Consider the following 16,240-nt stretch of genomic DNA (forward strand, 5'->3'; position numbering starts at 1 on the left):
AAATGAACTCAGGATGTTTTAAAACCTACAAAACAACTTTAATATTATGAAAATTCGATATTAACTGGCTGGCGTCCTGTAAAACATATCCGAAAAGGCGGCCATCTTTAAAACTGGCAGCCATTTTGAAAATTAAGTGTCTAATGTGATTTTTCTAAAGAATGACCCAAGAGGTACACTCTGTAAAATTTTGGTGCTTCTTTCCAGAACTGAAGTATCGTTCTCCTTAACTGCGCCGCTACAATCCTGCAAACTTTGGAAGCCAATATTAGCCAATTAGGATGAAATATGAAATATTGGACAGATCCGTCTGGATCACATGACTAGAGACACTGTGTACTGATTTGCGTTATTTTTTGGATAATATCTGAAGGAGTAATATCCAACAATGAGTTTTATATAAGTCAGCTTTCTGGTGGCAGATGTGAAAAATGCAGGGCAAAGGTTTTTCCTTGGCCTCTAGGGAGCGTGCATACAAAGTTTTACACTGATCGGTGGAGCTATAGGTAAAAACACGAATGGGCCTGTTATAGCGCCACCACGAGGCTGATTTGAAAAGTTAGAAGTGGCAGACTTATACTTAACAGACTATTTCTACAATAGGGCATTGCTATCCTTGATACTTATAACATGTGAGTGCTTCCATCACTGTCTGTATCTTAACTTTCTCCTGCTTCAGGCGACTACAGAACAAAACCTGTTATCTCTGCTGAGCTCCATGAGAGAAATAAAAAAACATTTCCGTACTTTCCCTTATTTGCATGAATCAATGTAGGCTATTCTTTTACCTTCATTACAACTTCATCATGATGACAAAACAGAACTCTTGAGATACGTTCAGTGGTTTTATATTGCAACAAATGACCGTGACATGTCCTGTTATAGCTACTAGTGATCGGATGCGTGAATAGAAGCCACTCGTGGCTGCGTGGTGTTTGTCAGACAAGCCAGGAAACACGGATGTTTTCTGGGACGTGAGTGGAATGGATCATAACTGCTGCACACGGTGCTGCGGGTGGATCACATATCTGCAGAGTCATGCAGCTCTCCCCTGCCTCCTCAGAACATCAATAAGGTTTTACATTACAGAGAAAGGAGACAGAGAGAGAGAGGAGAGGAGGCAGAGAGAGAGAGAGAGAGAGAGAGAGAGAGAGAGAGAGAGAGAGAGAGGTGGAGGTGGAAGGAGGGAGGGAGGGAGGGGGGTCGATTTATTTGTGTACGCATGTGATGCAAATCAGGCTTTAAGAAAAATAGTTAAGACTTAAGAGAGAAAAACCACTGCAAGATTCTGGTGTAACTCTGATATCAAGGACATTCAAAAGGAACAAGCCAAGCAGCAGAGACACGCTGAAGGGCATCTCAGAAAGAGGTGACCGTCTAGCCTGGCGATATAAAAGTAGAGTATGAGAGGAGGAGAGAACGTTGCCGCATCAGTTTGATCATAAATCAGTGCAGGCAGGGGTGGGTGGAGTGGGGGGGGAGGAGGAGGGCTGTGCAGCTGTGGCGATCTTTAGTTATTGACGCAGTAATTGTTGGAAGTCAGGTTGGCCCGCTGCCAACGTGCTATCATGGATAAAAGCATGGATGGAACATGGGAGAGGGGGGGGGGGGGGGGACCAGAGGAGAACAGGAAGCTCAGAGAGGGAGGGTGGGAGGGGCTTAGTGCTGGATGGAGCAGGGTGTGGCCTATAATGTTTGGATGCTGAGGAGAGGCGGATGATGAGGGTGGAGGAGAGAGACGGGTGGATGGGAAGGGAGGGAGGGAGGGGGTGGAGGGGTTGGAGGAGAGGCTTGGGGAGAAGGAAGGGAGGAGGGATGAGAGATGTCCGGCCCGGCGTGTATAAATACCCCGGCCGCTCCTCGCTCGGACGTCCTGTTGCTTCACACTCCTCCCAAACCTCCACAGCTTCCAGCAGCTCTCCAACCAAACCACAAGCTTCCCCCTGAAAGGAAGGGCAGAGGAGGATCCAGAGAGATCACCAGTAGAACCAGAGCAGAGAGAAGAAACTCAAAGGTAAATATCTCCAGCCGCCATGCAGAGCCACCCCTCAGGCCGCAGCACCTCGTCCACCTCCTACCGCCGCACCTTCGGGAGTCCCAGCATGTCCATGTCCTATAACTCCCCGGGGGGCCGCATGGGAGGCCCCGGGGGGCAGCGCTACGGCCGCTCCATGTCCCCGGCCATGGCCTCCTCGCGCTCCATGGCCTACCAGCACCAGCAGCACCGGCCCCTGCGCTCCAGCGCTCCCATGATGCACCACCAGCCGCCCCGCCTCTCCTACGAGAAGGTGGACTTCACGCTGGCCGAGGCGGTGAACCAGGAGTTCCGGGCGACGCGCAGCAACGAGAAGCAGGAGCTGCAGGAGCTCAACGACCGCTTCGCCTCCTTCATCGAGAAGGTGCGCTACCTGGAGCAGCAGAACAGCGGCCTGCAGACCGAGCTCAACCAGTACAAGGGGCAGCAGCAGCAGGGCCAGCCCAACCGGGCCTCCGAGCTCTTCCAGGAGGAGCTGAGGGAGCTCCGGGCTCAGGTGGAGGCCGTGGGGAAGGAGAGGGACCAGTACCAGGTGGAGAGAGACAACCTGGCCGAGGACGTGGCCATGCTCCGGCAGAGGTACCGGTTATTCATATTATTATTATTATATATTATTAGTGTGGTGGCCACACTAATAAGGTCTCCCCTTAACTCTGACCGTGTACAAATGGAACCAAATGGACCCGTCAGGGTTCATTTGGTTCCATTTGTACACTGTCAGAGTTACAGACCTCTATGGGTCGATTTGGACCCCCATAAAGACACCCACAGAGTCCCTGGAATCCAAATCCACTGGCAGAGAACCACTGCCATAGGCAACAAACTATTGTATTCGGTCGGAGATTTCTTTTCACAGCAAAGTGAACCTGTGTTTAGTAAACTTTCTTGAGTGATGTTATCCGAGTTGGATGGCTGCACAACAGAAAAGTGAAGCTTTTGGTCATGCTTCATTTGACATCACATTATAAATGATAGAATACATTTCCCAGTGGATTCCACACTCGCAATTTCCCAGAAGCTCTCATCAACATGTTCTAACTTGTTGTGTTTTTTGTCATAAATTGACTCCTCTACTTGATCATATCACAGCATCACACAAAAGCATACTTTTTACTTCATATGAATCCTGAAAAGTTACATGTTTTGGACATCATATCATCATATCATATCATATCCACCTGACAGAGACGATATGGTATCGTGAAGGGAGTTAGACATTTTTATTCTGCGTCTACAGTATCTATCAACTGTATCTATAGCAGTGGTTCTCAAACATTTTCATGCCAGACTACGTATGTGCCAGGGACCCCCATAACAATGTGAGCTTGTAGATCAGCTGATCAGATCTAGCCAGAAATAATCAAATAGGGGCACAAGTGTTTCTAACTGTTCCTCATGTTACCGGTTGGAACCCCCTACACAAGCCAAGGACCCCTCTGTGGGGTCCACCTCGGATCCCGTGCACTTTGAGAACATAGTGATCTAACTGTATCCATAGATGAGATGGAAAATGAAAGCTGTAACATACATGGGTGATGATGATATGAATGTCAGAAGATATACGGACTGGAAAGGCGATAAATGAAAGTATGAAATGAGTTTGGTTACAAAGTGACTTTTATTCCTGCTGTGATTTACACTGCGTGGTGGTGTGATGTGATGTCAGTGTGATGGGGGTTTAGTAGAGGAGGGAGAAGGGGGGGGGGGGGGGGGGGGGTAGTACCACTGGGCGTGTGCGCCACTGCAGGGCGGGGCAGGGTGTGGCACTCTGTGCAGGGTGGACACACACAGCACCGAGGCACAGCGTCCGCTTGTGTTGAACGTGTTGAAAGTCACATATCTTATCTCTGTCTAGCACATACCTACCTCTATCTCTCTCTCTCTCACTCTCTGTCACACACACACACACACACACACACACACACACACACACACACACACACACACACACACACACACACACATGCACGCGCGCACGCGCACACACGTGCATGTTAGAATGATGTGATTTGTACAGAGGTGACATGAGGAAGATAGATGACACTCAGGGGAGGGGGGGGGGGGGTTTGCAGTGGTGGAAGAAGTACTTGAGTAAAAGTATCAATACCACATGCAGAAATACTCTGTAGCGGGGGAGGAAAAGTACTTTCAGTAAAACTACATAAGTATTGGCATTGGGTTTACCAACAGTAAAAAAGTACTCATGTTGATATTATTACACTGTAATTAGTGATGTATTAATGTGTTCATAATCACTTTAATCAGAATCCACGTTAATGTTATAAATAGTTGGTAAAGGTCTGGGTGTTTGTGTTCTGCTGCGTAGCTTTAACCTAAAATATAGCATAATTACCAGTTAAAAAACACGTAGTGAAGTACAAGCATCTCAAAAATCCTATCCTATACTGTATGTACAGTTTGAGTAATGCACCTAATTACTTTCGACCACTGTGGAGGGCGAAAGTATCCTTACAGCTGTGAAATAATTGTACTGGAATTAAAAAAGTACGATATTGCGATATTGCCTCTGACATGTGCCCTGCCATGCTCTTAAAATCCTTCAGACAAGTTCAGAGTACATTATAGTTGAATAAAATGTACTTAATTCGTTTCGAACACGAGGGGAGGGGGGGGGGGGGGGGGGGGTTTGAGAGGGACGAAGGGGGAGGAGAGGGGCGGGACAAGAGGACGAGAGGCTGGCCAATCGGGAGGAGAGGAGTGGGGAGGGGAGGGGAGCAGGGTGTGTGAGAGAACAAATCAATGTGACCCCCTGACTCCATTAGGGGTGTTGGATGTCTGCCCTGCGCTGGTGGGACTGCAGCACAGACCCCCCCCCCCCAGGACCCTCTGTCACACCGCATGAATAAAAGATGAACGTCCAGGCCTGGACATGACTAATCTCTGAGGGTAACGACGGTGTTACTTTAACCTCTCTACCGGGCGGCTAACATTTCAGAGGACCAGTGGTGGAAAAATTACTCAAATGTTTGACTTAAGTAAAAGCATCAATACTGCAATATAGAAATACTCTGTTACATGTAAAAGTCCAGAATTTAAAAAGTACAAAATGTTTGAAAATAGCAGATCTACAAGCTCACAACGCGCCGCGATGCGACGCATTGTGAGCTTGTAGATCGGCTATTTTCAAATAGCCAAGGTATAAAATAGGGCTAACGGTTAATGTATGTTTTATAAAATTATAAGTTATCGGCAAAGTAACTAGTAACTAAAGTTTTCAAATAAACGTAGTGGAGTAAAAGTACAATATTTGGATCCGAGATGTAGTGGAGTAGAAGTAAAAGTATTGGAAATTGATAAATACTCAAGTAAAGTACAAATACCTCAAAATTGTACTTAAGTACAGTACTTAAGTAAATCTACTTTAGTTACTTTACACCTCTGCAGAGGACCTTTTAAAGGGAGGATTTAATGAGACTTTGTAGAACGCTGGTATGTCGCGCAGTCGTAATATAGCAGATCTACAAGCTCTTAGCTCACACATTTTTACCACCAACTCATACAATAACAAATGTTGATGCATAATGACACACTCTGTGGGGTGGAAACCTCATATGACCAAAACTGTTCCTTTTCAGGAATAATGACCTTGTTGAACTTGTGAGAGTCAGATTTAGTGAAAAAGAAAGGAGCAGATGCTGCTGGTGTTCCTGTCTGGCACTCCGTCAGATCCTTTTAGAAGAAACACACAATCACCTAATTGATCTGGTAGATCTAATTGATCTGGTAGCTCTAATTGATCTGTTGGCAGCTGATGCTCTGTCAGGGAAAAGAACCGCAGGGGTCCTTGGAAGGGGGTTCCAGGGGGTCCCCACTCCCAGCTAAATTAGTTATTACAGCGTCATAATCTTTTGAATCACTTTTTAACCATATTTGATACATTGGCTATTCAAAAAATAGCACGGCACACTTTGATTATTTAGATTGTAATTAGAGAAGGCAGGTGTGACTTATGGGGGCTAGTAGTGTTACTGTAAATAGTAATAAAGAAATATGTGGCTTATTGTGTCTAAAAAGACATATTTAGTCACTTGTACGCATGCCAACCACTGAAATCAAAATCGCAAAAACGAACGAAATCAGTAAAACATTTTAACACACATCTTTTATTTTCTTTAATTACAATCTAAAATATGAACCCTTGTTGTAAAAAAAACAAAGTTGTCCTTTAACATAAATCTTTTCTGGGGGTCCCTGGCACAAACATTTTTAGATGCAGGCTCCGCAGCAAAATATATATTCATTTGGGGGTCCTTGACATGAAAATGTTTGAGAACCACTGCTTTAATGTAGGAACTGGTACGGTAGGTCACCTCAATGTGTGCCACTCCGAGCTGTTACTACACATTGTTTTATTTATTTTAACCCTGTTCTCTGTGCCCATATTATTATTATTGTGGGCTCGCTGGAAGCGAGAACATTATTTATCTTCATTATTTATAGAGTGAGTTCCGTCGCAGACAGTACAAACTTCTACAAAGGCCTGTTAGCCAATGAGGTGCGGAAAAACTGGGAGTGGTGTTAGCTGGAGTATTGGTTGAGCTTCACAAGACTATAGTCACGAGTGAGCCCACACTGTTTCGTAGGAACAGTATTTCTAGTTATTATTATTATTGTATTTTTAACCCTGTTCTCTGTGCTCACAGGCTGGATGAGGAGGGTCAGAAGAGATCCGAGGCTGAGAACAACATGACTGCCTTCAGGAAGGTAAACAGAAACCTGGCCTACATTTAAACCTGGCCTACACCACACATAAACACACTAAAACCTGGCCTAAACACACTAAAACCTGGTCTACACCACAGATAGTTCATTGAAACACACTAAAACATGGCCTACACCACAGATAGTTCATTTAAACACACTAAAACCTGGTCTACACCACAGATAGTTCATTGAAACACACTAAAACATGGCCTACACCACAGATAGTTCATTTAAACACACTAAAACCTGGTCTACACCACAGATAGTTCATTGAAACACACTAAAACCTGGTCTACACCACAGATAGTTCATTTAAACACACTAAAACATGGCCTACACAACAGAGGCTACATGGTCCACAAATCCTACAAATGGTCTCCTGACCTTCCTTAGTGGGCATGGGCGTCAGACCAGACGCCAAGTCGGGCGAGGGAACGTCCCATGTTTAGTGGTGCTATAGATCCCGAAAGAGTGTTGCTGGGACAGAGATTTTCTCCTGATTTGTCTCTGAAAAAAGCAATTTTAGTATGACGATCTTGGTAATATTGTGTGGCTTGTGAGGATCGGGTCCAATATTGTGTGTGTTCACATTCACTCTCCCATTGGAATGATTAATGAATAGACTCCAACCTGCTTCCTGCCTATCTAAAAAGGTGTCCGCCCACTTCACAGATACAGGAAGTAAAGCGGAGATGGCAGGTCTGCTATTTTGTTCTTGGCCTACCCTCAGTAGTCAGATTAAAATAAAATCATTTGCATATTCTGTTATATTCTTACGTACATAACAGTGAAACCTTAATCCATACTAGTAAGACGCCTCAGGGCGACATGCGACCTCTCCCTTTAGGGCGAGGTCGCGCCAATTCTTTGCCATCTGGCCAGTGATGTATATCGGACCAGTTACCCATATATGGAGACCCCTGGTACCCATATACGGATCCATGTACTGTATATGGAGATATGCTGTCAGAGCCCAAACATGCTTACTCAGTTATACATTATGTGAAAATCCTATGATGTCTATGACATCTGACATCATACCTGTTTATGCCCATACATGGAGATCCCTGTCTGTAGAACCAGCCACACATATATGGGCTGTCTTGGCCATCTGTCTTGGCCATATATGGATTCTGTTAGTGTAATATGTGGCCGATGTGGCCTCCATATATGGGCAATCCCATATGAAGTCCTGTTAGATATGGGCTTAATATTGATGACATTCAGGGAACTCCATATTTGGGCATAAAAGGGATTCTGTTAGTGTGCCATCACAGTGAAGCCAGAGCGTGATGTCAGAGCGACAAACCCGTTCTGTTAAGAGTGGTTTCCCTGACATCACAGCTGTGATGTCACAGTGATGTGTCAGGGGAACCACAGTGTCAAGCGTGGTTAGACAGAGATACACAGATAGCCGGATACGTGGACAAGATGTGCCGGTTTTCATCACAGATATAAAAAGCTAGATAACTCATCCGCCGCTGCAGTTCATTGGCGCGACTGGTAAAACAGGACTGGCGGAAGTGCGTAACTGTGGAACTCTGGAAGACACTCTGCCCCCTGCAGTGGGAAAGAGGGAGTCCCGCATCTGATTGGCCTACCGAGCATCCCATTCTGTGACGCACAAGGAAGCGTCCTTCAGAATCCCGGAAGCTTGCCAGTCCTCGTTTACCAACGCCCCAGAGCCGAGGAGGCGTCTACCTTTATATGTCTATGGTTTTCATAGTTAACTTAACAATGACATACAGTATCTGACTTGGTGTCTGGTTTAACAAGTATTCTAGTAGTATGGATAGTTACAGTTATAGGGTTTCTGCAGTCCGCAGAAAGAGACAAGAGAAAAATATATATAGGACAAGACAAAGAAGACTAGACTAGGACAACAAGAACTCACAACAGTCAGTCTCAAAAGAGAGTTTGTTCCACGGTGCCAGTAACGGCAAACGCACGGTCGGTCACTCATCCTTACTGTGCTAGGCCACCTACCTAACACCATGTACCTCCTACCTAACACCATGTCCCACCTACAGTACCTAACACCTTGTCCCTCCTACCATCTAGGATGTGGACGATGCCACCCTGTCTCGCTTGGAGCTGGAGAGGAAGATAGAGTCTCTGATGGATGAGATTGAGTTCCTGAAGAAGCTCCATGATGAGGTAAGAGCTGCTAATGACATCTCTGCACCTTAAAGCAGGGGTCTTCAACAGGGGGTCCGCGACCCCCAGGGGGTCCACGGTGGTACTGCAGGGGGTCCGCGAAATTATTGCTTAAAAAAAAAAAAAAAAAAAAAAAAAAGATTTCAAAAAATGTTTTTTTTGTTTGTTTGTTTTTTGCCATTTTTCATATTTATGTAAAAAAATAAAATAATGATTCTATCCATTTTCAATAGCTTGAATACATGATTACTATGCAATTGACAGATTGTTGATATTATTGACATTGGTTCTCATAATAAGTAGTATGTTTAGAAATGGTAGTGGTACGGCCCACCCTGCTCACATGTAACTTGTACATGTTTAAAATAAAAAATATGTCGTAGCCCCGACCCCCCCACCCTACGAGGTGGTAGGGGGTCCCCGCTGCATCTCCCCATCAGTTTGAGGGTCCCCGGCCTGAAAACGTTGAAGACCCCTGCCTTAAAGGGTATAGAGATATATTTTTTAATGAAAATGTGTGACAAAAAGTAAATAATAATATCAATAGCGTTATAAAACAGTCTGGAATAAAGGTATTGCTTTTTCCCAATTAATTATGATTGTGGAACAGAATACAAATTCGAATAATTATGTAGTTCCGGCAAAGCTCCAGAATTATTCATTCTATTCTATAAGTCATAAGCTGACGGCCGACATATCCATGTGTTTTCATGGGAAATTGCGCTCTTTTGAACGACCATCATATCGACCGGAGGGTTAGCGATTCACTCCACGGAGGTTAGGGTTAGGGTGAGGGTTAGAGTTGGGTGTCGAAAAGATGACATGTAGTAACAGCGACACGCTCCCGTTTTCATTGGGTAAAGGTATTTCTTCCTCCCAAATAGAACCTTATAAGGCAGCCATCACGTTACTGTGTTGCAAATCATACAACAGCCTGGTAAATCATCCTGGTCGCGTGAATTCACATCATGTCTTCTACAGACCGTCTGAATTCACATCAGTCAGGTTAGTTTAGTCTGTCACATAACTGATAATGATTACACAGAATTACTCATATCAGCACCAACAATACATGACACGGGGGAGCGAACAAATGACCTCTCTTTTCTCAATCTAACAGTTTTTTCAATCATACTGTAACTGTAACATACACCTTGTGGTGTGCTGTGGTCATCAGGAGATCAATTTAGGCCTAGAATTATTGAATGCTTTAACCAGTGAAAAATAGCAGATCTACAAGCTCACAGCGCAGCACCGAGTGCCGCGCTGCGAGCTTGTAGATCTGCTATTTTTGAAAAAGTCATAAAAATTTGTGCAAATCTTTGAATAAATCGAGGGCTTGGAGCGCAAAGGGCCTAAGTGACATTTTCGTTTTTTTCACAGGACAGCTTTCCATTGATTGTAATTATTTAATAAAAATAAATATGTTTAATCAATCTATACTTTAAAACAGATTAGGCTTCAATGAATGTATTTTAAATTATACTTTTTTAATGTTGTTTGTAGTTTAATTATTACAATCAATGAAAAACTGTCCTGTGAAAAAAATGAAAATGTCACTTAGGCCCTTTGCGCTCCGAACGTTTGTTACTCAAATTTTGCTTCTGGGTGGTCCCTGGAACTAAATATGTTGAATGGGGGTCCGTGGCCGAATAAATATCATTTTGGGGGTCCTTCACATGAAAAGGTTTGAGAACCACTGACATAGTAGTCTCTCAAGAACAGACTAACTGAGCTCCAGTTAAGTGAAAAGGACCTTTTCTTTGACGATGGCTAGCCAGATTGCTGACATAGAAACATAGGTTTTTCAAAAAAATCTTAGAAGGATTCAAAAGACACTTATAGAATCGGGTCAAAATTCTAATTTTCACGATTTTTCAAAAATAGCAGATCTACAAGCTCGCAGCGCGGCACCAAGTGCCGCGCTGTGAGCTTGTATATCTGCTGTTTTTCAATAGTTAAAGCATAAAATAATGATACACAATAATGTGTACCCGTTCTAAATGGGTTTTAACTGTGTGTATGCACCTGTGGTGTGGTCATCAGGAGATCCAGGAGGTCCAGGTGAGCGTCCAGACCCAGCAGCTGAAGACGGAGATGGACATGCAGCAGACCAGCAGGCCTGACCTCACCGCCGCCCTGAGGGACATCAGAGCTCAGTACGAGAACATCGCCTCCAAGAACATGCAGGAGTCTGAGGACTGGTACAAGTCCAAGGTAGGGCATTCACGAATAGTGATTTTTAGTATTCGAATTATTCGACCTCAAAGTATTCGAATAGTTGAATATTCGACAGGACAGGCCAAACTGTCAAATATTAAGTAAGCAAGAGGCAACATTGTGAAAATAGCCGATCTACATACACAACGGCGTTGTGAGCATGTAGATCGGCTATTTTCACAATATTTATCTGTGGAACCGAGTCACATTAAATGTAATACCTACAATTCCAAGTGCTTGTCAGGGTGGGGGTCCCCAGTTCAAATATGTTTATTTTGGGGGTCACGGCCTAAAAAGGTTTGAGAACCCCTGGTGTAGAGCATTAACAAATTCATCCACCAGGGGCATTGACAACTCATTCTTATGACTTCCTATATAGCCAAGCATTATATACTATATATTTTTTAAAGAGAAAACAATAAAAAATAAAATAAGCGAATATTCGACTTCGGTGAACAACGTCGAATAGTGACTTTGATATTCGAATATTCGGATATTTGGTGAATGCCCTATAGTCCAAGGTAAAGGAACATGATGAGTCTTAGGACTGGTACAAGTCCAAGGTAGAAAAGATGCACACAGGGATTAAAGTGAAATAAAATCTTACCACTGATGAGAATAAGATTGTAATGTGCAATTTGTGAAGCAGTATATGACAGGTGGACTATTATTGTTGTGACTATTCTTTGTGCAGCACTTTGACCGTACCTTGTTGTTCTATATCCTTCCTGCAGATGGCTGACCTGACGGACTCTGCTAAGCGTAACAACGACGCCATGAGGCAGGCCAAGCAGGAGGCCAACGACCAGAGGAGGCAGATCCAGTCTCTGAGCTGTGAGGTGGATGCTCTGAAGAACACGGTGAGGAGAAGACCTGTCACTGCATTATAAGACCCTGTCACTGCATTATAATGCATTCTAAGACCCTGTCACTCCATTAGAATCACCTGACGCAACGTTAGGGATGGGACGATTATGACATTTTACATGACGATTAATTGTCACTCAAATAATTGGGATTAACAATTTAATTGTGTATTTGTCGTGGACAATTACATTTCTGTTTGGCTTGAAGGCTTTGAAGTTGCACATGGCAGATATGACACATAACCTAAATATACAAAGAAATTACATATTTGACAACTTTATACTTTAAAAAAGATTGATAGGGGAAATAGATGATCTACAAGCTCACAACTTGTCGCATCGCAACATGTTGTGGGCTTGTATATCTGCTATTTCCACTATTTTTTTTTAATGTTTGAACATACAGTATATGAACATTTTTCAACATGGAAACGATTATGGCGATTATGACAGAATAATTGCGATTATGTCAAATAATTGCAATTAGACGATTATGTCATAATTGTGACAGGTCTACCTACATTAGAATAACCTGATGCATTCAAACACAATTTTTCTGTTTAGTGCAGGGTTTTCAAAGTGGGTGACGGGGCTCCCTGGGGTGCCGCGACGGCAGTCCAGGGGTGCCACAAGATCATTTGATAATATTTGGAATTTATTTAAAAGATATTTAGTATCTTTTAAACTTGAAGTACAAAGTTATTTTCAGTCAGTTCTAACCAAAATGGCTATTATCTCAACGTTTCCCTTACAACATAATCACTAAAATATTGTCACTGTCAGGCAGAAACCTCTGTCGCACAAAACTTGTGAAAACAGCCGATCTACAAGCACACAACGCCTCGCGATGCAAGGCGTTGTGTGCTTGTAGATCTGCTGTTTTCACTAGTTTAGTACATTTGATAGATGATAAATACAAAACAGATGGTTTTGGATATACAAGGTTTCCACCCGACAACGACGATATGCTATATAAGGTGCCGGGAGTGAAAATTATAATGTAGGGGTGCCTCGGATTAAAAAAAATATTTATGGGGTGCCAGCTGAGACAAAAAAGTTTGGGAACCCCTGGTTTAGTGAACCTTCTGTGTGTTCCATGGTTCCCAGAACGAGGCTCTGATGAGGCAGATGCGGGACATGGAGGACCAGTTCAACCACGAGGTGGGGAACTACCAGGACAACGTGTCGCGCCTGGAGGAGGAGATCCGTCACCTCAAGGACGAGATGGCCCGCCACCTCCGCGAGTACCAGGACCTGCTCAACGTCAAGATGGCCCTGGACATCGAGATCGCCACCTACCGCAAGCTGTTGGAGGGAGAGGAGAGCAGGTGGGGGAGAGAGAGAGAGAGAGATTTAAAATGGAAAGTTTAGTTTTAGCACATTTTTTGTTGTTGTTTTTATTTATCAATCAATCAGTTCAAGTATGATATTATGGGGGTTGAGGACCACTGATCTATTGTAGGACGGCTGGGAGACAGTAGTAAAGGAATAATAAAACCCAACTGTTGTATTTTTCTTCAGGATTACCGTCCCTATGCAGAACTATGGCATGAGCAACCACATGGACCACCGGGGTAAATAAACTAACTCTAACTCTTTTTTTATGCATCATCACACAGTATTATTAGAAAAAAAAATCTAAGCTTTGCCATTCAATCTCAAAAACCAAAAGCCAGTCATAAAGGTGATTCATTTCAGACATACATACATTATTAATTAATGACACATTTAACTTGAATTTCAACCAGCAGGCCTTAAATGTGACTTTTTTTTAAACCCTTCACAGACTATGAGGAGACCTCCGACAACGACAACGACAACCCTAAGAAGAAGACCCCAAGCACTCCTAGCAAGAAGAACGTGGTGATCAAGACCATGGAGATGCGTGACGGAGAGGTAAAGTCATGTGATGTTGAGTTCCTAACGACAAAACATGTGATGTCATGGCTCATGTGCGAGTGATATCTAAAAGTAACGAGATTCGGGCAAGTCCTGGAAAAGACGTGCTGTGATTGGCCAGGTGTCATTTGAGTAACATCCTTGCGAGGCTCCTCCCCCACACAAGGCTTCTCCTCCCCAACTAATACAGACCGAATGCCACTTCCCAGCACTGTCCTCAGTTGCTTAGTGGACTAGTGACGGCACTCCCAATCCATGCACCCCGGGATTGCATCCTGCTCATGCCACTTTTTTCTGCTGCCGCAGACAACTTTTTATTTTACCGATAAAGTATAATTATTGACTATGATGGAAACGCGCCGTCTCAGGCGACCTTGAGCCATGTGAGGCCCTGCCGAGCAATCTAAGCGTTGCGAAGGTCGCATGAGCCGACTCAGCGCTGTCCGTGTTACATATCCTGGGGGATAGAATTCAAGCCAATCACACGCTGGCAGTGTGGGGCTTGCCCGAATCTCTCTACGAAAAAAATCACGCCTCACATGCAGACTACGTGCAGCCATGTTACCATGGTGAATGTAATCAAGGAAGTACAACAGTGTCACTCGTCTATCTGTGCGTCACCGCCACCTAGCGACATGGCATGTACATTACAGCATTTTCAATGCTGATGCTTTTCCAAGTAGACACAGAATAACCAGTGAGAACGCAACGAAATGTTGCCGTTGTCAAGTAAACGTGGCCTAAGTCTGACGTCATTTACACATCCTACCATTGTCGCGTTTTTTTCCGCCCCATTAATAATTCCCATAGACTTTTTGCGTCATGTAAGATCTGTGTTCCAAAAATAAACAATTGATTCCGGCGGTTTGACTCGTACTGTATGGATGTGAAGAATCAACTGACGGCGAGCAAGCGCTAATGTGACTGCCGCCGAATTATTTACATTTTCACCAAAAACAGACTATGTAAAGTGATGTAAGCTATCTGTTGGTCACCAAGTGGTCAGTAACCTGTCTGTTGGTCACCAGGTGGTCAAGGAGTCCAGCCGGGAGAAGGAGAGGGACTCTGGACGTAACGAGAAGAAGGACCACGACGACAGGGACGACTAGGATGAAAACAACCATAAATTAATAATACAATAATGAATTTAAAAATATTACCAGTAAATGAGAAAGTGAAACAATGATTTGAAGAAAACAAAGTTCGAAGCTACGTACCGGTATCTCTCATTTTGCTAGTTATCTGTATCATTGTCAAATGCAGGTGCAATATGTATAAAAATAAACAAACAAAACAAAAAAATAGACACTTTAGTACTAAATACTGCTGAAACAGCTTATAAACAGAGTTGTGTCACCGCCTTTAGGGCTATAAGCAAGACATCTTTACTAATATACCACTTGAGGCCTTGATTTACAGTGCAATTCCTTATACTTTTATAGCAGTAAACAATCTGAAGATTATAGACAAGCTAAAATACTTTGTAACTAACAGGGTTGGGGAGACATTGGTGTTTGGTGTGAAGACAGTTACCTTTGTAGTCAGTAGCTTTACTCTTCATTATTTAGTAAGGAACCACCAATAAAAGACTGATTGTTAATATAATGGTTATTTAAGGATTTAATTGATGGTGATTGGTAATGGTTATTTAAGATTGATGGTAGGAAATGGTTATTTAAGATTGATTGATAGTGATTGGTATCGGGTGACAAGATTGATTGGTAATGTTTTTTTAGACTGATTGATTGATTGATTGATTGATTGGTTATTTGCCACACTGTGAATGGTGACGTCAGCTTTGCTAAAGCTTTTTCAGTGAAACACAACAGAATCACAGAAACAAGTGTGCTTTGCAATGATGTGTAGAGATCTAGCATCCATACTAGAGAAAAGAATGTGTCAAGATAACGCCAATAAAGTTAATTGGAGCGGAAACGTGCCATTTTGTCTGCATCATTTCTAGAGTTGTTCCAATACAGATACATTCTCTCATCACATAGTTTATCATATGATGATATGTCTATTATAATCCTAGATCAGTGGTTCTTGAACCTTTTCATTTCAAGTACCCCCATAACTCTGAGAGTGTTCATTCGGACCATTCATTTGGCCCATTCAGAAGGCCAGATTTATACTGCAGTCAAATCCAGCCTAAATCAGACTGATATGCTACCCGCTGGGGTGGTTTGATCAGATTTCTGCGTTCTGGAATCAGATTTGAATCAGATGAATCAGAAACCACCCCTGGATGCAGGGACGTGCTGGGCCCCTGATTCAGCCCGGGAAAAAGAGTTGGAGAGGCCCTCATTGCGCGCTATGGAGAGAGATCTCTCTCTAT

At 43.4% G+C, this 16,240-nt stretch overlaps 1 protein-coding gene across 1 annotated transcript; it reads left to right on the forward strand.

The window, feature by feature from the left end:
* Positions 1 to 2,033: 2,033 nt before the first annotated feature.
* prph (peripherin) lies at positions 2,034 to 15,011 on the forward strand (the record flags this gene model as incomplete). The annotated part of the gene is made up of 9 exons (XM_080728049.1): positions 2,034 to 2,614; positions 6,700 to 6,760; positions 8,822 to 8,917; positions 10,964 to 11,134; positions 11,872 to 11,997; positions 13,111 to 13,331; positions 13,525 to 13,577; positions 13,790 to 13,899; positions 14,931 to 15,011. 9 exons carry the CDS (start codon positions 2,034 to 2,036, stop codon positions 15,009 to 15,011), a joined length of 1,500 nt encoding a protein of 499 aa, XP_080584175.1.
* Positions 15,012 to 16,240: the final 1,229 nt, after the last annotated feature.

Source organism: Nannobrachium achirus, assembly GCF_963921795.1.
Source record: "Nannobrachium achirus genome assembly, chromosome: 6".
In the NCBI taxonomy this organism is placed as follows: Eukaryota; Metazoa; Chordata; class Actinopteri; order Myctophiformes; family Myctophidae; genus Nannobrachium; species Nannobrachium achirus.